This window comes from Loxodonta africana, chromosome 12 (genome assembly GCF_030014295.1).
Source record: "Loxodonta africana isolate mLoxAfr1 chromosome 12, mLoxAfr1.hap2, whole genome shotgun sequence".
NCBI classification, from domain to species: Eukaryota; Metazoa; Chordata; class Mammalia; order Proboscidea; family Elephantidae; genus Loxodonta; species Loxodonta africana.
In genome coordinates this window covers 77,172,175-77,194,020 of record NC_087353.1, presented here as the reverse complement: position 1 = coordinate 77,194,020, position 21,846 = coordinate 77,172,175, and the positions used below count along the sequence as shown (strand labels likewise).

The window sequence follows — 21,846 nt, the reverse complement described above, 5'->3', positions numbered from 1 at the left end:
AACCTCAGGAGTGACTTTAGTACTGAGTTAAAAGGGTGTCTGGTTTCTCGAGTTTCTACCAGACCAGCAAGCCTGTTTTGTGTGTGTGTATGTGAATTTGAATTTGTTCCACGTTTTTCTCCTGCTCTGTCTGGGTCACTCTATTGAGATCTTTGCCAGAGCAGTCAGTAGTGGTAACTGGGCACCATCTAGTTATTCTGGGCTCAGCCTAGGGGAGGTTGTGGTAGTTAGTTGTGGTCCATTAGTCCTTTGGGCTAATCTTTCCCTTGTGTCTTTGGTTTTCTTCATTCTCCTTTGCTCCAGCCAGGATGGGGCCAGTAGATGGCCACTTGCAGGCTTTTAAGACCCCAAATTCTACTTACCACAGTTGATGTAGAACATTTTCTTTATAGACTATGTTATACCAATTGAGCTCCATGTCCCCTGAGACCATGGTCCCCAACCCTCTGCCCAGTAGTTTGGTCCCTGAGGGAGTTTGGATGTGTCTGCGAAGTTTCTATGACTTTGCCTTGGTCAAACTGTGATGACTTTCCCAGTATTGTGTGCTGTCTTACCCTTCCTCAAAGTTACCACTTAATCAACTATCTAGTATTTTCCCCTATTTATCCCCTCCCTAGTAACCATCAAAGATTGTTTCTTTCTGTGTGGAAACATTTTCATGTGTTTTTATAATAGTGGTCTCATACATTATTTGTCCTTTTGTGATTGACTTATTTCACTTGGCATAATGCCCTCCACATTCACCCATGTTGTGAGATGCTTCACAGATTCATTATTGTTCTTTATCATTGTATAGCATTCCATTGTGTGTATGTACCATAGTTCGTTTATCCATTCACCTGTTGATGGGCATTTAGGTTGTTTCCATCTTTTTGCTATTGTGAATAATGCTGCAATGAACATGGATGTGCATGTGTCTATTCGTGTGATGACTCTTATTTCTCTAGGATATATTCCAAGGAGTGGGATTGCTGGATCGTAAGGCATTTCTATTTCCAGCTTTTAAATGAAGTGCCATATTGTTTTCCAAAAACGGTCGTACCATTTTGCATTCCTACCAGCAATGCCTAAGAGTTCCAATCTTTCCGCAGCCTCTCTAACATTCGTTATTTTCTGTTTTTTTGATTCATGCCAGTAATGTCAAGGTAAGATGGTATCTCATTTTGGTTTTGATTTGCATTTCTCTAATGGCTAGTGATTGCTTGAGTCTGTTAGCTGCCTGAATGTCTGCTTTGGTGAGGTTTTCTGTTCATATCCTTTCCCCCTTTTTTAATTGGATCATTTGTCTTTTTGTCATACAGGTGTTGGATTTTCCTATAGATTTTAGAGATTAGACCTTTGTCAGGTATGCCACAGCCAATTTTTTTTCTCCCAGCCTGTAAGTTCTCTTTTCACTCTTTTGGTGAGGTCTTTTGATGTCCCTAAGTGCTTAATTTTTAGAAGATCCCATTTATCTAGCTTATCTTCTGGTGTTTGGGTGTCGTTAATTACGGTTTGGATTCTGTTTATGCCATATATTAGGCTATATAGTCACTATGAGTCGGAATCAACTTGACAGCAATGGGTTTTTTTTCAGTGTTGCCTATCACCTTTTTTTTATGGAGTCCCTGGGTGGCGCAAATGGTTAAGCCCTCAACTACTAATTGAAAGGTTGGTGAACTGAACCCACTCAAGGCATCTCAGACAAAAGGCTGGCAATCTGCAACCCTATGGAGCACAGATCCATGACCCAGGATCAATTCGACAGCTGGTTATATTTCCTTCAATGCATGCATTACAATCTCATATTTGATTTTACTTTCTGTGACAGACTCTAAGGTGATCTCCATGAGCCTCACCTCCTAGTATGCACACCATCGTGTGATCCTCTCGAGTGTGGATTGCGTCTATATAATAGAATACATGATTACCCATGCATGGTTACATTAGAATGTAATGTCCACCTTTCTGGCTTTGAAGAAGCAAGCTGCCGTTATGTGAGCTTCCATATGGAAAGGGACAAGTGACAAGTGAGGGTGGCCATGGGCTTTTGGCTAGTAAGAAACCAAGGCCTGAGGCCCAGCAACCTGCAAAAAGCTGAATGGTGCCAATGATCACCTGAGCTTGGATGTAGATCCTTCTCTAGCAGAGCCTCAAATGAGAACCCGGCCTTGGCAACACCTCGTTTACAGCCTTGCAAAGGACTCAGCCAAGCCCTGCCCGGCCTCCTGGCCCACAGAAACTGTGACATAATAAAAACATGTTGTTTTAGGATACTAAATTCGTGGTTGGAGGCACAAACTCTTAAGTGCTGACTACTAGCTGAAAGGTTGGCATTTCAAACCCACCCAGAGGCACCTGGGAGTCAGGCCTGGCAGTTCGGTTCTGAAAAATCACAGCTTTGAAAACTCTTATGGAGCAGTTCTACTCTGCACATGTGAGATTGCTATGAGTCACAATTGACTCAACAGCAACTAATAAGTTTTTGGCCATACTGTTATGCAGCAACTGATAATTAATACGCTTGTTGTCTGCATTAGAATGTAAACTTCAGGAGGCTGGGGATCTTTCCACTCTTCAGCACTGGAGCCTCAGAACCTAGCTGGGTGAATAGCAGAGACAGACAACACATCAGGAAATTGCACAGAGGAAAGAAACATTCAATAAGCGGTAGCTGTTAATATTAATATCCCCGTGGCATTGGCATAGGAATAGACACTTCCTGTTCTTTAACGGAGATGATTCTATCTTTACTGTCAAGTGTGGCTGGTCATCACTGGGTACAGAAGTTTCTGTACCCAGTTAAAGCCTTTAGGCCCTAGTGTAGTGTATCGGTCAGGGTTCTCCAAAGAAACAGAACAAGCAGGAGAGAGACAAAAGTAGAGATCGGTTTATCTTAAGGAACTGACTCGCCCAATTAAAGGGCTGGCAAGTCTGAAGTCTGCTGGGCAGGCAGCAGGCTGGGAACTTAGGCAGGTGCTTATGATGCAGTCTGGGGACAGAATTTCTTCTTCTCCAGGAAACCTCAGGTTTTGCTCTTAATACCTTTCAACTGCTTGGATGAGGCCCATTCACATTAACGAGGATAATCTCCTTTGCTTAAAGTTAACTGATTGTAGATATTAACTACATGACACCTGGATTAACAGAACACCTAGATTAGTGTTTGATTAAATAACTGGGCACAGTGGTTAAGAGCTTGGCTGCTAACCAAAGGTCAGCAGTTCGAATCCACCAGCCGCTCCTTGGAAACCCTATGGGGCAGTTCTACTCTGTCCGGTAGGGTTTCTTATGAGTCAGAATCGATTTGATGGCAATGGGTTTATAGCCTAACCAAGTTGACACATAAAGTAACCATCACACGTGGCAGGCAATAAAGCATTTGTTTTTGCTGGCCAAGCAAACATTTCCTTTCTTCTGATATTCCTCAGAGAGCCTCCTCCCATCTCTGTGCACCCCAGGGTCCCCTAGCCCCCACTGTAGAACCAGTGGGGGTGACCTACCTCACCTCCCCCCAGTTCCAGAAGGGAAGCATGTCCCAGCCCTGGCCTCTCAGCATATCCCACTGTGACTGGCTGCTGTGACTGGTTCAGGGTTGCTCATATGACCCAGGTCTGACCAATCAGAGCCAAACCCAGAATACTTGTGGGTGCTATTGAAAAGCAGCATCTTTCTCAGCCAGTATGCTAACTGTAAGGCAGATATAAGACTAGAGCTGTTGGGATCTTCACATGAGAAGGCCTGCCTAGAAAAGCAGCTCACACCAAGGCAGGCAGTGCTGAGGGATTAAGACAGATGCCTAATGATACCACTTGAGCCCCTGGATCCAACAGTGCCTGAAGACTACCCTTTGGCTTTTAACTGAAACAATTCATCCCCTACTCCCCTTTTAAAGCTACTTTAAGTGGGATTACTATTACTAAATAGCTGTTGTTGTTAGCTGCCATTGAGTCGGTTCCAACTCACAGATGTACTACCCACCATACGCCATGGAACTGACAGGGAAAGAAAAAGCAGGTCTGATGAAGAGAGGGGAAGAAAAACGGTAAAGGAAAAAAAAATCCCACCTAAGTAAATAATAAAATGCCACGTCAAATAAAACACTGAAGCAGAAACCCCACAGGATTTTTTTATTTTTCATAGTCCCTCAGCAGTTTTTATAGGACTTTTTGAAGAAATGGCTTAATAGCACAAGTTCTTTAAAACAATTTAAAAGTGTATCAAGTGCAAATGTTTACAGATTAAAAATACTTAATGGTACTCAACAGTAACAGTGGAAACCACACCTTTAGACTTAAAAAAAAAAAAGAAAACACCCTTGGCCATAAAGTTAAATTTTGACCCCATTTTCTGATTTTCTCATAGTGGTGATTATTCCCAAATGTTGCTGTTCTTTCTCATAAAAAGCTAGTAAGCCCTTGAGCAAAAGATTGGACAGGCCCATAAAACAAAACAAAGACTAAAGTCCTTGCACCAGCCCTGAGGCAAGGACTAGAAGGCAGGAGGGAAGAGGAAAGCTGGTAATAGGGAACCCAAGGTTGAGAAGGGAGAGGGTTGACATGTCGTGGGGCTGCTACCCGAAGTCATAAAACAATATGTGTACTAACTGTTTAATGAGGAACTAGTTTGTTCTGTAAACCTTCATCTACAGTTAAAAAAAAAAAAAAGTGGGAAAAAAAAGCATCAGTTAATTTAACAAGAAAAAAAAAAAAGCTAGTAAGGCAGAAGAGTTTGCTGTTTGTACTTTTTCTCCCCTACCTTGTTTCAAATGGATAAAGAAACAAACTGCTTCCCTCATTTCTTTAAACAACAAAAAAAAAACGATTCCATAGTTGCCCGAATTGGGCCCTTGGACCCAAGCTCTGAGGCTTTGGTGGTCAAGCTGCAGAGGTCTAGAGGCCCAGGGCTCTGCCAAGGTCAAGTCTGCATACTTGGGGGCTGGAACGTGAGAGGAAGAAGGAGCTGTGGAGTTGTCACACCATTCCCTGCTGATTCTCCAGGTGAGGGTGGATCAACCATCCAAATCCAATTGACACAAGATCCCCAAATTGGTCACTGCAGGATCCTTCAGATGGTAAATGAAAGTGCTAGAAGACGCATTCCAGGAATGCCTGACTACGCAGTCCCCTCCTCAGAGTCATAAACTCAAGGGCTGAGTATGACTCAGAGACGCTTGTGAAAAATGCTTCGGTTCTGTTCAGGCTGGTCATTCCTGGTAAGGCCCCACAAAGTCGGGGGGCTTCATTGTCAGCTGACAGTCGCCGCCAGGGTTTTGCTATGCCAATCGTCTGTTTGGTAACAAGAGGAAATGGTTAGCTCTTGGCAGAATATATAGGACATTCTTGGCTGATTTACTTTTAGCGGCTTCTTGCAATAACACCAGATTTGGAGCTATACCAATTTTACAGATGAAGAAACTGAAGCCCCAGGAGGTTAAAGTGACTGAGTTAGGAGTAGGCCCCTTTCCTATGTTCTAATTAAGGCTGGAGATTGCAGGTTTCTCAATTGTTGTCTGTGTCCTCACAATAATACAGTGAAAAGGTAGAGCAAAGAGTAGCTCTGTTTTACAACAACAAAAAAAAAACTGAGGCCCAGAGAAATTCAGCAACGTGTTCAAAATCACACAGCTAAAAAAAAAAAAAAGTCAGAGCTGGGATTCAGATCCACCTGCTCTAATTTCAGTTAGATGACTATTTCTTGACACCTTCATCAAAAAGGAAGCAGGGAAGAAAAGAGAAATGGGTCTGTCTTTTTAATTTTTTTTTTTTATGACTACAGGTCTCAGAGGTAAGTGATAGGGAAAGTAGCACTATTAATACAAACTAAATTGGACCTGTGGATTACCTTTAAATTTCAAGTAGTCTCGCTAGCACTGACACCCCACTGTGGAAAACTACGGCGCACACCAGAGTTTGGCTGACCAACACATTCCCAACTCCCTTCTTGCTGGTTTCTATGACAGAAGCTGAGAAAACGGAATACTCCACCTCTTAGCCTCCTTTCCAGTTTAGGTTCACCACCTGACAATGTCCTAGCCTGTGTGAAGTCAGTTCCACGAGAATGGGGAGAGGGCCTGGGAAACATTTCACTTTTTCTTTTTCCTAAAGGCCACATAGCCTACAAGCAGTAGAGTTGGGACTTAAATTCCAACAGTTTGGACACTGCAATTTGCCATTCCGTTAAAATACATGTTGTTTCATTTATCCTTACAACAACCCCATGTACGGATGTATCTCATTGTGGTTTTGACCTGCATCTCAAATGGCTAATGACACTGAGCATCTCTTCACATGTTTGCTGGCCATTTGAACGTCGTTCTCTTTAGTGAAATGTCTATTCAAGTCCTTTGCCCATTTTATGACTGATTTTTTTTTTTTTTTGGTGTTAAGTGTTGAAGTTTTATATATATTTTGGTTATTAGATTCTTGTTGGATGTACGGTTTCCAAAGATATTCTCCCAGTTGGTTGCTTGTATTTTCACTTTTTTGGTAAAGTCTTTTGACGAACAAAATTTTTAATTTTTATCAAGTTCCATTTATTTATTTTGTCTTTTATAGTTTGTGCTTTTATTATATTTAATGATCCATTGTTGAAAGGCTAGGCCTGACAATGTTGCTCCTGCTTGTTCTTCTAAGAATTTTAAGGTTTTAGTTTGCACATATAAATCCTTAATCCATTTTGAATTTGTTTTTATGTATGGTGTGAGGCAAGGATCTGTTTCATTTTTCTGCATGTGAAAATCCAATTTTCCCAGCACTGTTTACTGAAGACACACTTCTTTCCCCCATTGAATAGACTTAGCACCCTTGTCAAAAATCAATTAACCATAGATGTTTGGGTTTATTTCTGGACTTGCAATTCTATTCCACTGGTCTATGCATGTATTGTTATATAAGTGCCAGGTTGTTTTAATTACCATAGCCGTATAGTATGTTTTAAAATCAGAAAGTGTGAGTCCTCCTACTTTGTTCTTTTCTTTCAACATTGTTTTAGCTATTTGGAGCCTCTTGCCCTTCCATATGAAGCTGAGGATTGGTTTTTCTATTTCTGTAAAGAAAGCTGTTGGAATTTTCATTAAGATCTGTTGAATCTGTAGATTGCTTTGGAAGAAAGATGTGGCAGTCTGCTTCCCTAAAAATTTACAGTCTTGGAAACCCTATGGGCAGCTCTGTTCTGTCCTATAGGGTCCCTGTGAGTCGGAATTGACTTGAGGGCAATGGTTCTATTAAGGCAGACATTAAAAAGATTTGCAAAATGAAAACAATGCTAACACTTCTCTCACCAATTTTCTTTTGAAAATTATAGCTAGTTTTCATAAAAATGCTACTTATATCAACATGTAAGATTGTTATTTTTAAAATGAATCAATAAATATTTTAAAAATTTGTCTTAATTTTAATGGAACGTTTATCTATAGACTTAACCCACATAAAAGCAAAAGCTCTTTGGAAGTCGCCATGATTTTTAAGAAATGTAAAACGGGTGCTGAGAACAAAAAGTTTGAGATATTAGTGAAAACGATGGGTCCAAGTTCTTTGGCTGGGAGGAGCGGGAGTGGACAAGAAGATTAAACGTAAGCCCTGTATATAATTTTCATCTCTTCGGACGAAGATGTCAAGAAATAGTCAACTAACTGGAATCAGACAATGTAACTCCAAGGATACCGATGAAGCATTCCTACGAGAACCACTCCTGAGCGATTTTAAATTATACCCATTTCATATTTTATTTTTTGACATATGAATAATAACTGGATAACCTTTAGGAAACACGTTCAAAGGCTGTTCTGTAGAAAACCTCCTTCAAAATTCAAGATATTGGTTCTTTCGGAGCAAGGCTTGGCAAACCATGGCCCTCGGCCAAATTCAACCTTTTGCCTGTTTTTGTAAATAAAAATTTTATTAGAATGTAGCCCCACCCACTAGTTTATCTACTGTCTATGCTACTTTCACATCACAGTAGCAGGGCTGAGTAGATGCAACAGAGAAGGCATGGTCCACAAAGCCTAAAATATTTACTATATAGCCCTTACAGAAATTGTTCACCTACTTCTGTTTGAGCGTCACTTTATATCATGTTAAGAGGGCTTTGCAGTTAAATGACTTGGATTTAAGTCCTTTCTCTGGCACTTTCTGGCCTCACTTTTCTACCACAGAACGCGGCTAGTACCTGCCTCACAGCGTGGTTGTGAGGATTATACAAGATAAGGCCTGGAAAGTGCTTAACAGAAACCCCTGGCACAGAGCAAGCACTCAATGGGTGTTAGCCACCATCATCACTTTAGCAAAAGCTTTAGATGAAGCACCATGGAGCTGCATTCCACTTGGAACTTGGTTTCAAAAGTTAACATACAGAGCAAAAATCAAGCATAAATAAGATCATGCTCAGAAATCCCTAGGAAGGTGACACATTATAGGCAAACATACTGTCTCTCAGTAATTTCGCACAGCTGGTTTTCCCTCCTGCCTCTAACGTGATCACCGTTCCTTCAGGTGAAGCCCCAGATGAGGTAGCCGGCATTTAGGATCATATTACAGGAACAAAATCCATATATTCCAAGACTAGACTCACAGTGTGGTGAGATATACTCTGAAGGGTACCAGTCTAGGTATAGGAGTTGAGAATGTGGTTTTTCTCCTGTTGTCTCCCTTCTCCACCTGAATAGCCATCTTTATTCAAATTTTTATAAATTAAATGGACATTGTTTAAAAAGAAGCAATAACTACCTCATAGAGTTGTCATGACAATGAAATTAGTTATCATGTGTTTGACAGATGGTGGCAGCAATAGCTTTCATTTGAAATTCCATCTTAAGTTCCCATTTGATGTTCGACATGTATGGGTAATTATGAGAACCATGTGCCTCTTATAATTTTGCTTCTAGCCATTGACTGGGGTTAGAATATTATTTGTGAAAATTGTCCCAAATGGTGAAGATTACATTATCACATTGACATGTACTCACCTGAGAGAAAACCAGTAGTTGATGAGGCTGGAGACCACCACATAAGACACAGTAATTGTTCCCGACATGGCGAGCGATACAAAGGCCAAGCCACAGAGGACGCAAAGCAGTGAGAGGCCACCCACAGAAATCACCAGTCCTAGGAGGAGGGCATAGTTAGGAGACACATTCATTGAAAACTGGCAGACTCCAAGTCAGTGTGTTTAAAATAATGACAGTTAACTCAGATTTTTTTTTAAAAGAGATTTCTCATAAAAATACAAATTTCTGGCATCATTTAAATAGGAGTTACCTGGCTACCCAAGTGGACGACACTGCACAGTACAACTGGCTGATCCTCCAGTGTCCTCCAGGCTCCACCTTTCCCACCTGTATTGTTCTTGGCCTGCTCCGCCATTTTTATTACCTGTCTGGTATATGAGTTTATGGCCCGCAGGTCAGGGATGGGCTTCTAATAGAATCCTCTAAGACATGTCAGCCAAAGCAGTCGTGAGAGACATAAATTACTTTTAATGCTTCAAACTGCCTAACAAATACTACAATTAATACTTACCTATGGGGTTATAGGTCTAAGGGCTATACACACTAAATAAAGTAAAATCTAAATGTAGCTCTTAATCATAGCCTTTACAACCCAGGTTGGCAACTATCACACTAATGACAAGCTCTGATTAGCCCTTTTATTCACTATTGAGTGATTCTTTTAATGGGACCATTAATAAGTTACCATCTAATCAGCGCAGGGAAAAGAGATTTCTCATAATGTGGGGTCTGTGGGGAAAAATAGTAAAAGGTACAACGGAAAGGGTAGTGACTTTCACAGTAGACACGCCTGCATTTGAATCTCAGCTAAGTCATTTGCTATGTGACTTGTGGTCTCTTGGAGCTTTGGTTTGACTCATCTGTAAACAGGATACAATAATAATTACCTCAAAGCATTTGACATGACAATTAAATGCATTATTATGTGTGTGATGGATGGTCATTGTTTTTGCCCAGCACATTTCCCCTTGCCCCACTCATAGCAAACATCCTCTTTCCAGTGTAGAACTAATAACATGCGATTATGGTGTGGCAAAATTCCTTCTCCTTGCCTTGGAAGTGATCAAATAGCCCAGGCCTAGCCACTCAGGGTACTCCATCCCCATGGCTACCAAAGTTTCAGGATGGCCCCTGGGAAGAAAGGGAGGCAGAGTACATCAAAGATTCTCTGTCTTTTCATTAAGATTTCAATTTACAAAAATCCTAGGTCAGCATCTCATCTCAAGTATGGCCTGTTAAAGACTTATGAAAAATTCAGGTTCCTGGGCCCTACTCCAGACCTACTAACCATCTCTGGGTGGGGCCTGGGGGTCTACATTTCAAAAAGCAGGTGAGACTTATGCCCTTCGAGTCCAAGAATCACTGCCCTGAAGGATCTGCGCATGCTGCTTCCTTGTCCAGAAAGCCCTTCCCCGACCACCCAAGACAAAGTGTTAAACATCTCTAAACTCCTCTCGTCTACCAAGTCTTCCTTGGTACCACCAAAATCTAACGGCTCCCGTCTTTCTCTCTAAATTTACTTCTGCTTTTGGACTCAATCACTCACTCATTTCTCTATCCATTCATTCATTCACCCACCTACCCACTAATATTTACTGAACAAGCACTCTGCCTGGCTGTGTTTGACTCATCTGTCTACCATGCCCACCTTCTTCTTTGAGTGCGAACTACCTTGTCCATAGTCTCCTGTGCAGGAAAACAACCCTGGGTGCTCATAGCCCCGAGAAGGCATGGAGTGGACCAGAGATGATCATATGACCCGAGAGCAACCATTCCTTTGGCTGGTATCCTGTGGTCTGTGATCTGATTTGAAAAGGCAAACTGAGCCAATCAGATTTCTTTCTCTGGGATTTTAACTTGGTGACAGAGGGAGAAGTTGCCAACTGGCAGTGGCACTTCAGGACGAAAAGTGGGGAAGGTGGAGCCTCAGCACCTAGCAAGGCACCTGGCATGCAACAGGTGCTCAGAACTAGCTTCAGAATGAATGGCCTCTCTGATTAATAATAATAATAATTATTATTAGTTAGCCTTCGTCAGCAGCTACTCTGTGCCAGGCTCTATGCTAAGTACTGTATGGAATTCTCAGCTTCAATCCTCAAAACAATTCTCTGATATAGTATCATTATATCCCCATTTTACATATGATGAATTTGAGGCTCAGAGAGGATAAATAATGTGCCCAAGATCACACTGGTAGAAGTGGCATTCTAATCTAAACTCCAGAGTTCATTTCTTAACTACTCTGACAAACTACCTTGGTTGACGTGATTCTGACAAGAGTGGGAATCACTGACAAGAGTGGCAGATGCCCAAAAATGGCTGAGTCATTTTCCAAGGAAGCGAATAACTGAGCAAGATACCTTCCAGTAATATGACTCCCACAAAAGCAGCCAGTGATGTAAGCACCACAAGGAGCAGGAAGAAACCAACCGGAACCACCGACATGGCAATGAACACCAGCAAGGTGAGGGCCAGAAAAGGATGCCTGTCCAAGTACTGACCCACCGGAGACTTCATAAAGGCAACCACCTGCGGGCAAAGGAGAAAGAGCCAGGACTGAATGCCACATCAGAATCTCTTGCCATCATCTCTGGGCAAATTCACCCAAGGCCCTACATCTCAGGTTGAATGGTCAGCCCAAGCTGTGGGAAGTATACTCAGAGATCATAAAGTTGGAAAGCTCGTAAGAAGTCACCACAACAAGACTTCTCCAAAAGACACGAGTCACAACATCAATAACTTAAGGTAGCTGTGGACAGGTGGCCTGTTTGAGGGCTCCAACCAACCACAGGTCTTGTGAAAGGAGGACAGAACCAGGCATGGCTCTGCAGCTTAACACAGACCCTCTCAGAAGACAGCCACGGCACAAAGGTGCATTGACGTAATATACATACAATCTGCACCCTACTCTAGAGCTGAGGTTTTCATAGTTGAGGCCATTGGGGCACAATGAGGTTAAGCTCGGGGTACTCAGTATTAGCATTGCCTGCAAGCCTGTTAGAAATACAGAGTCTCAGGCCCTACCCCAGCCCTGCTAAATCAGAATCTGCATTTTAACAAGATTCTTAGGCAATCTGTATGCACATTAAAGTTTGAGAAAAGCACAAGATTAAATGAGGTGTCCAGAGTCACAGTTTCCAAGTAGCGAGGTCTTTTGACTCCATATGCCAAATGCTTATACAACAGCTGCCACCCCATCAGGTAAAAATACTTTTGTGTCATCAACCTGGATCCAAAGCCAAAGCCTGATGACTACTGCACACTTATGCTTTATTAATAGCTTATCTCCCTTCACACCAGGTGGATTCTTGGATTTGGCTTGGAGGAGGAATGAGTTTTAACGTAGGGCTAGCCCCAAGGTTGGGATTGCCCACCTCTTCTTAAACCAAAACCAAATCCATTGTGGTTGCGTTGATTGCGACTCGTAGCAACCTTGTAGGATAGAGTAGAATGGCCCCATAGGGTTTCCAAGGCTGTAATCTTTACAGAAGCAGACTGCCACATCTTTCTCTGCAGAGCAACTGGTGGGTTGGAACTGCCGACCTTTCAGTTAGCAGCTGTGCGTTTAGCCACTGCACCACCAGCGCTCCTTCCGTCTCTTCTAGGACTTATGATTTCTCTTTACTCAGTCACTTAGTACTGGTGTGCTAGTCCCTGTTCTGTTAAGGGCTCATCATTCCAGGACTTTCCCCCATCAAAGTTGACCTTTCCTGTGCCTCAATCTTTAGGGCCCTTTAGGTCAGTAGGTAAAATAACAGCATAATTAAAGCTACAGTGATCACAGAGGCAACTACCAAAACACAAGCGCCTCCTAGAAACACCTAAATCACCCAAGTGGTTCAAATGGTAGGGATTTCAGGATGGCATATCGAGAGGCAGGAGGGCTTTGTAGTTTGTTGATGGTGACCGATGTGCGGGGCTGGCTCTGCTTAAATGGAAAAGGCTGTCCCAAGAAATGGAGCTCTGGTGGCACAGTGGTTAGGAACTTGGCTGCTAATTAAAAGGTTGGCAGTTTGAATCCGCCAGCCTTTCCTTCGAAATTCTATGAGGCAGTTCTACTCATTCCTATAGGGTGGCTATGACTCAGAATCAACTTGAGAGGAAAGGGTTTGGTTTTTTTTTTTTTTGGTCCCACAGAGAAGTCACAGCCACTGTCTTGGGGCTTCAGAATTGCGTCCTAAGCAGAACTCTTGCTCCAGGCATGACAAATTTCACCTCATGCCAGGCCACAAAATTACACAATGCCTGTGGGTTACACTGCCTTCTACTATCTCTCTCAACAGAAGCTATCAAAGACCTGGCTCTTCAGCTCCTCTAGCCGGAGATGACTGCACCAGAAACCACCTCTGAGCTGGGGCTAGCCATTTGGACATTCTGTTATTAGAGCTCAATGAGAGATCCTTCTAAATTAAGGAGGCCGAAGGTGAGAAAGGGGCGAAGGAACCATGTGAAGGATTCAGAGAGCAGGGCTGGTTCCTCGAGCGTCTCAGGTCTCAACTGCTTCCCAGCTCTAGTCTACGTGTGAATGCAGTAAACCCTCCAGGTGTCAACAAACACACCAAACTGTTCTCCAGTAAGCCCACTGGGGAGGAAAAGACTAGCTCTCCAGGACAGTGGACAGTAGGGTACACAGTAAGCTTGCTGTCCCAGTAGGGAGGAACAAACCAACTCTCCTGGACAGTGGGCAGCAGGGTACACAGTAAGCTTGCCATCCCAGGGGGGAGGAGCAGACCAGCTCTCCAGAACAGTGGGCAGCAGGGTACACAGTGAGCTTGCCATCCCAGTGGGGAGGACCAGACCAGCTCTCCAGGAAAGGAGGCAGCAGGGTACACTGTGAGCTTACCTTCCCACCAGGTAGGAACAGACCAGCTCTCTAAGAAAGCAAGCAGCAGGGTACAAAGTGAGCTTGTTGTCCCACTGGAGAGGAACAGACTAGCTTTCAACGAAAGGGGACAGCAGGGTACATGGTGAGCTTGCTGCCCAGTAAGGGAAGACTTGTGTGACAAGAGCAGCAGAGGAAGTTGGAAACCCACAGGGTGCCAGGCTTAAGAGTTTTACACCTGTGCTGTCCAACACAGTAGCCACTAGCCCAATGTGGCCATTGAGCACTTGAAATGTGGCTAGTGTGACTGCAGAACTCAATATTTGATTTTAAAACTGGTATTTGATTCAGTTATTGGAAAATTTTTAAGTACGTTTCAAACAAGTTGGGTACATGAGTGTACTTTTTCAACTCTAAATGTTATGAAATCTGAATGGAGAGCAAGAATTTGCGATGAAAATATAGCATCTGAATTGGGATGTGCTCTAAGTATATGAAAAAAAGAATGCAAAATATCTCATTAATCACATTTTATATTGATGACATGTTGACATACTATTTTGAATACACTCGGTTAAAAAAAACACATTATTAAGATTAGTTTCATCTGAGTTTTCAATGCTCCTAGAAAATTTAAAATTACATATGCATAATATTTCAATTGAACAGCACTCATTTAAACTTTATTTATGGAAAAAAAAAAAAAAGGAACAATTGCTGGCATTTGAACAGGACCATGACATAATCAAGGGGCCCTGGTGGCCCAGTGGTTAAAGCGATCGACTGCTAACCCAAAGGGCAGTAGTTCGAAACTACTAGCAGTTTCGTGGGAGAAAGATGTGGCAGTTTGCTTCCATAGAGATTTACAGCCTTCAGAATCAACTCAATGACCGTGGGTTTGGTTTTTGGTTTGGTGACAGGATCAAATGGAGCCCTGGTGGTGCAGCAGTTAAGCGCTCAGCTCAGTGGTTCGAACCCACCAACTGCTCTGCAGGAGAAATATACGACAATCTGCTTCCATAAGGGCTTACAGCCTTGGAAACCCTATGGGGCAGCTCTACTCTGTCCTATAGGGCTGCTGTTGAGTCAAAATTGACTCAAAGGCAATGGGGACCAGGGTCAACTGACATAATCAAAGGATTTTTTAAGAAAGAAAATCCTGGCAGTCATGTGCAAAAGGCAATTAGGAAGATTTGCAGGAAATAAGACAAGAGATATTGCCAGCCAAATCTAGGCTGATGGCAGAGAAGAAAGAGAGGAATATGTAGGAAAGGAAATGGCAAGGAAAAATCAATAAGACTTGGGAACAGTTTGGTGTGGGAACCCAACCCTACTTCCAGTCCTTAAAGAATCTACTTTTTTCTTAGTCTCCTCTGAGTCTGTGTCCAAAGAGTAGAAAGTCAGTCAGCTAACCAGAGAGGCAATTTTGAGATTCAGACAGTTAAATCAGAAATTGTCTTCTCCAAGGAAGTCTAGCCTGCTTGGGTCAGTCTGTCACAGACGTGGAACGACACGATTTAGTTATGTGTAATAATAGACAACATTCATTAAACCCTCAGGTGCCAAGCACCTCAAAAGGTAGATGTTAGTATTAAATAAGCTAACGCATGCCTAATGCCTAACACAGTGTTTGCTATACACTAAATGCTCGATCGACATTAATTAATGTTAAGTGTGGGGCCTTTAGTAACAAGAAGTTCAGCCTGATAACTAGAATGCTACTTGTCCAATTTAAAAATAGCTTGGTAAGTCCAGAGTGCCAGAGCAATTCTGGAGTCCAGAAAAGGTCTCTGCAGACTATAGCTCTAGACTGCAAAGCAGTGTCTCCTCAAATAGACCCTAGTGGAACTGTGCTGTCTAGTACAAAAACACAGATTACAAAATAGGTCATTTTGTTACATATACATATGTATTTATGTGGGCATATTACATTAAAAAAATCTAGGAGGACATACAACAAAATGTGAACAGTATTATCTTTGAGAGCTGTTTACTCTTCCCTGATGAAATGCTGAAAGGCGTATTGTTGTGTGTCAAGTCAATTTTAACTCATAGTGACCATAAAGGACAGAGTAGAACTAACTGCCCCTTAGACTTTCCTAGTCTATAATCTTTATGGGAGCACATCGGCAGGTATTTTCTCCCAGGATCAACCAATGGGTTCGAACTGCCGGCCTTTTTGTTAGCAGCCGGGTGCGTAACCATTGTGCAACCAGGGTTCCTTGAAGAAATCAACAAAGCTGAATATGCAAGTAAAAATCAATAAAGCTGAATATGCAAGAAAGCGGAACATATTAGCTCAAATCCCAGTGCCATTGAGTGACTGCTGAATACTGGAAAAGTGGCTGGTTCATATTAAAATGTGTAACGTACATACTGGATTTTGAAGACTTGTGCACTGGGTAGTACAAAAAAGCATATAAAATATCTCACTAATTATTTTATGATGATCACGTGTTAAAATGACAATAATTTGGACATACTGGGTTAAGTAAAATATACTACTAAAATTAATTTCATCTGTTTCTATTTAATTTTAAAGTGTAGTTACTAAAAAGTCTTGAGGTTATTGGTGGTTGGGTGGTAGAATGCTTGCCTTCCATGCAGGAGACCTGGGTTGGATTCCTGGTCACTGCACCTCGATGTGTAGCCACCACCCACCCGTGTGTATTGCTATGATGCTGAACAGGTTTCGGTGGTGCTTCCAGCCTAAGACAGACTTGGAGAAAAGGCCTAGTGATATACTTTCGAAAATCAGCCAGTGAAAACCCTGTGGATCACATCGGTCTAAGTTGCAACTGATTATGGGCATGGCAAGGACCAGGTAGCATTTTGTTCTGTTGTGCATGGGGTCACCATGAGTCAGGGCTGACTTGACAACAGCTAACAACAATCACTATAAAATGTGAAGTTACAAGTTGTATATGAAGCTCACATTATAGTTATATTGCACAGTGCTATTGTGGAACCCTGGGTTCAAATCTGAAAATAAACCTTAGCTTATTTTCAGGCTAACAGATGAACCAAACAACAAAACCAAAAAAAGGATATCTGTGGCTCAGACTGAGAGTTGTCTAAGTCCAGCTAAAGGATTGCATTTATAGCTAAGTGTGGTTGTGTGACAAAATTTTTAGCTTACTAGATGTAATTGGAAGTGTTGTGATTTCTAGAAACTTTCCTTAAATTGGAGGTGGGTGGTTAAGTCTCCTTTCCCCTTCTCCTCCATCCAACTACCTGGAACATGGATGTAATGGCTGATGCTCTAGCAGCCATCTTGGACAATGAGGTTGAGGGTCAGAGTTTAGACATGACAGGGTAGTGAGCTAGAAAGATTCCCGACCTCCCTCTAAATTTCTTCTACTTGAGAAATAACTTTCTATCTTGTTTATGCTAATGTTATTTTGGGATTTTCCATTACACATGGTGATTGGAAACTGACCTTTACGTTAGTCTGGAAGGATTCTATCAGCAAAGACAGCTTCTTCTGCAGCTCCTGCAAGTCCTTTGAGATACTTGGGAGCTCCTCTTTTGCCATGGTGAAACTCACTTTAGTCTCCTTGGGGACTGACTCTTCTACCAGTGAGTGCAGGGCAGTCAAATGTCACATGTCGCTCTCTCTCTTGCTGTCACCGGAGGAAACAAAAGAAGATTCTTAAATCGTTAATGGTCCGCATGTAATTAGTTCAGTAAGAGTTTCTACTATCCTCACACATTCCTGTTGGTGGATATGTAGGTGGAGGGTAACTTGGCAGTATCTGTCACAATTTCCAATTACATACCCTCTGATTCAGCAATTCATTTTCCAGGAAGCTGAAGGAAATAATCAAACAGGTATATCAAAATATACCAAACAGCTGTGCATTGGAACCTACATAATAAATATGAAAACACTGGAAAGAAGCTAACTCACTGTCCATTAGTAGGAAATTGGTTAACTAAATCAGAATAAAGTCATACAATGGAATATTGTACAGTCGGTAAAAGGATAATGTAGATATTTATATAGGGTATGAGAAGATGGCCATGATAACGGAAAGAAATCAGATTGCAAAATCGTACATTTTGTTACACATACAAATATATTTTTAGGTATATATTGCTATTCCTATGAACTCGGGATAGAAACAATCTAGAAGTGCATACAACAAGATGTTAACAGTATTTTCTCTGAGTGCTTATGTTTATTCTGACAAAATGCTGAAAAGCACGTAGAAAAAAGCGAGGAAGCTGAATATACTATCTCAAGTCCCATTGCTTGTTTTTCCCCCTGTACAAAGACTTTCCCAAACAACTGTGACCTTGGCTGATTTCCCTCCTTTAACCCTGGTTGACACAATGGTTAAGAGCTACGGCTTCTAACAAAAAGGTCGGCAGTTCAAATCTACCAGGCACTCCTTGGAAACTGTATGGGGCAGTTCTACTCTGTCCTATAGGGTCGCTATGTGTTGGAATCAACTCGATGGCAAGGGGTTTGTTTTTGGTACTGTGCAGGTTGCTTCCCAATTGCACAGTGCCATAAACCATTCTCTATTTACTCATATGCGTAAGCCTCTTCCCCAAGCAGCCCTCACCACGGTGATACTCTATGGGCAACAGCCTGGAATTTCCAGAACTGTTCCAACCTCACATCATTTTACTTATTTTTTAATAAAAAGCAATTTGTTAAGCTATTTTTTTTTAAACTCTTGTTGGATGTTCATCTAAACAAATATATCATCCTTATTGATTTTATTTTTTCCAGAGCAACAACAATAAGGCTGGCCCCAGTCTTACAGCCTTTACTGTTTGTTCCTTACAACTGACCTCCTGGTCTATAATAAAACCACTTGCCATCAGTGACTCTGCACACGCCTAACCGATTAGGTCACAGCAGCCAAAATGCACTGTGACACATGCCCACATTTACTTATATGCTGAATATTCCATATGCTGACTATGTGAGTTTCAGGAAAAAAATTTCTATAAGGGTCTCATATGCAAAAGTAAGCACATTTTAATCGCCTCGGCTAAGGGACCCCTGCTACAATCCCTTTTGTAAAACAGGAAACCCTCCAGAACGGAGGACTAACCTCCCACCCTCATATTTTGTCTTTGGAGCTGCAGCTGGCACAGATCTTGGACTGGGGATGTTCCAGCGCTGGGCTCCCCTCATGTCATCTCTACAGCAGGTAGAAACAAGCTCAGCTTCCCGTACAAGTCTCTTGGGGCCTGGGAAACCCAAGAGCCACCCAGACCGGTTTGGGGAGTCCGATAGGGGTGAGCCTCGGAGGAAAGCCACCAGCCACTGCCGTCAAATCCCCCGCCCAGCCGCCAATTCCAGCCCCTCAATTACTCACCCCTCAGAGGAACCTCCCCAGGCAGAGAAGTATCCGGAGGCAGGAAAACGTTAACCCCTGAGTAGCCGAGAGCTGCCCCGCCTCCTCTGCACCTCCCGGGCTGAACCACTTCAACACTGGCCGCCTTGGCCACTCCTTCTAAGCCTCCAAATAAAGCATCCTGCCTCTCCTACCTCTCGGGGCAAACGGCTACCTGCAACGTTCCATGGGTCCCCATCTGGTTTCAGTCTCTCAGCTTCCCAGGGCGGGGAGGGGAGGCCCCATTTCTTGTCATCCAAGAGGAAGGGAGTGCGATGCAGGTGGAGGGCAGTGGAGATTGAGAAAGAGGGGCTCAGGGGGGAGTCGGAGTAATTTGGGAAGAAGAATCCATCTTTGGTGCTTGGAGCTCCTCTGCTCTGCAGTGACAGGGGAAGGGGAGGTTCTCGTTAGAGAACAAGGACAGGATGGGAGGAAGGACAGCCATTTTGACTAATTCTGGGGAGGGGGATTTGGAGACCGGACGTTTCCCCACCTAGGTTTCCCAGGGTCTCGAGGGTCGGGTAGGGTTGGCAACTCTTCTACCAAACCTAGCTGTAGGGGCTGTGGGTGTGGCCAGGGAGGGGGTGGGCGACTGGGCCCAGTCTCCGGTCCCAGTGACTCGGGTGAGAAGAAACCCCTTAATTTTTTTTACTAGACAGCGGATACAGAGCTAAGGGCGTGGGGGACTCGGCCGCCCTCTCCAGCCCCGGCTCTCGCGCTCCTCCATCTCCTCCGCCCGCCAGTGGTACAGCCAGCCGGGGCACCCTGTACTCCCCGCCCCCAAGCTTCGCGCTCTCACCTTGTCCGAGGCTCCGCCGTCCCCAGCCCACGCGCACCCCTTCGGCAGGCGGAGCGAAGGGAGGCAGAGCCGACGCACGAAGGGACGGGCGGGCGCAGAAAGTGCGTCCTCTTCGCGTCGCCGCCTTTCCCGCCCCTCGGCCGCCGGCTCCGCCCCACGGCTGCGCTCCCTTCCGCCTTGCCCGCGGGGCGGGAAGCATTGGGCCAGAGGCGCCAAGCGGCCGCGCCCAGCTTTGGCAAAGGGCCCTGGAGCCACCGGGACCAAAGGGAGAGGTTTGCAGATGAGGAAACTGAGGCTCAGAGAGAGTCCCCAGGCTTGGAGCGAGAATGCTCTGGCCGCCTCTGAGACAGGTGGACTGACAGCTAAGAATGGGTTTTCACACAGTCTTAGGGCTTTCCCTACCTAAATGCCCAGAATCAACTCTTCTGGAAGCATCTCTGGAGCTCAGAACTCACGTGGTGAGGTATGACCCTGACAAAGGTTTTAACTCCTCGAATGCAAATGGAGTGAGCCGGTGAGATCCTTAGAGATTGTACATATGAAAAAGTCAAGGGCCTGGGAGACAGTAACTAAACCCAAATCCCTCAATTAGCAAGGATACGAGTCAGAGCCAGAGGGAGCCTACGTTCTTGACTCCAGATCCTGCCCAAAGAGCAGCGTTTCTTAACCTCGGCACTGTTGATGTTTCCGGCAGGGTAATTCTGTGTTGTGTGTTGGAAGTTGCCAAGTACGTTGTAGGATGTTTAGCAGAATTCCCGACTTTACCCACTAGATGAGGAGCTCTGGTGGTGCAGTGGTTAAGCACTCAATCGCTAACCAAAAGGTCGGCCAATGGAACCCAATGTCCGCTCTGAGGGAAAAAGATGTGGCAATCTACTTCCATAAACATTACAGCCTTGGAAACCCTATGGGGCAGCTCTCCTCTGTCCAATGGGGTTGTAATGGACTTGATGGCAGTGGGTTTTTTTTGTTTATACACTAGATGCCAATACAACCCCCCAAGTCATGACAGCCAAAAGTGTCCCCAGATATAGCCAAATGTCCCCTGGGAACACCGTTTCCCAGAGTTGACAACACTACCATAGGGCATACTGGATACAGGGGACATTGGCAGGAGTCCAAAAGTCCTGGGCTCTGGGCCCCGACTCTTACTGTGACTTCCTCATCTGCGTAACAGGGAGAGTGACAGACTGACAGACCTGAGCCTTGGTCTCCTACTGTCTAGTCCTCTGGCACTTCCCATCCAGGGCCCTTTCGGACCTACCTTTTCTCTGTGGCCCCTGTTGATAGTGATTTAGGAGATAATATCAGAGCCATTATTCCCCGTCCTAGAATGTGACCCAGCTGGAGCTGGACTCACAAAGTCTCACAGGGACACATCAGCTGGGCCCTGAGGTATAAAGGACAACCGTGGAAAACATCTTTTAGGGATCCTTTCACATAAAGCACTCATAAAAACAGCACAAAAGACCCACATACTTTCCACTCTTATGTCTTTTTTATTAGCGTTTAGTGACTAGTAAAATTTGTTGGACTGATAAAGACCCCCCTGACCATCGTTACTGAAACCTGTACCAGTGATAGTTAAGAAAGACAATTCAAAATACAGGATCACAGTGACCGAACAGGTTTTAGCCAATCGGTGAAAAGGCGAAGTTTTCAATGGTTTTGCGCATTTGTAATGTTCATATATACTGATGAATCTGTAACGTTCCTTGGACTGGGACAGACATGACTGTGGCAGCATGCTTGTTTGTTTTCCCACTCTTGTCTGTTCTGTAATATTCCTTGGACTCAGGCAGACATGGTTCTAGCAGCATGCTTGTCTGTTTCCCACTTTTGCCTCTTTGAATATATGATGAATAAAACCTTTCTTTTTGTTTTA

General features: G+C 43.6%; 1 protein-coding gene across 5 annotated transcripts; it reads right to left on the bottom strand.

Annotated features, from left to right (window-relative positions):
- Positions 1 to 4,094: 4,094 nt before the first annotated feature.
- Positions 4,095 to 20,084, bottom strand: LDAF1 (lipid droplet assembly factor 1). Of its 5 annotated transcripts, none has more exons than XM_010598438.3 (6): positions 19,962 to 20,068; positions 19,318 to 19,539; positions 17,248 to 17,431; positions 11,347 to 11,515; positions 8,945 to 9,083; positions 4,095 to 5,267 (listed from the first exon to the last, which is right to left on the bottom strand). In XM_010598438.3, exons 3-6 carry the CDS (start codon positions 17,341 to 17,343, stop codon positions 5,255 to 5,257), a joined length of 417 nt encoding a protein of 138 aa, XP_010596740.1. In that variant the 5' UTR covers positions 17,344 to 17,431; positions 19,318 to 19,539; positions 19,962 to 20,068; the 3' UTR covers positions 4,095 to 5,254. The 5 variants fall into 5 exon arrangements, with proteins under 5 accessions (XP_010596740.1, XP_010596739.1, XP_010596738.1 ...); XM_010598437.3 differs by having other exon boundaries at positions 19,338 to 19,539; XM_010598436.3 differs by lacking the exon at positions 19,318 to 19,539 and having other exon boundaries at positions 19,962 to 20,084.
- Positions 20,085 to 21,846: the final 1,762 nt, after the last annotated feature.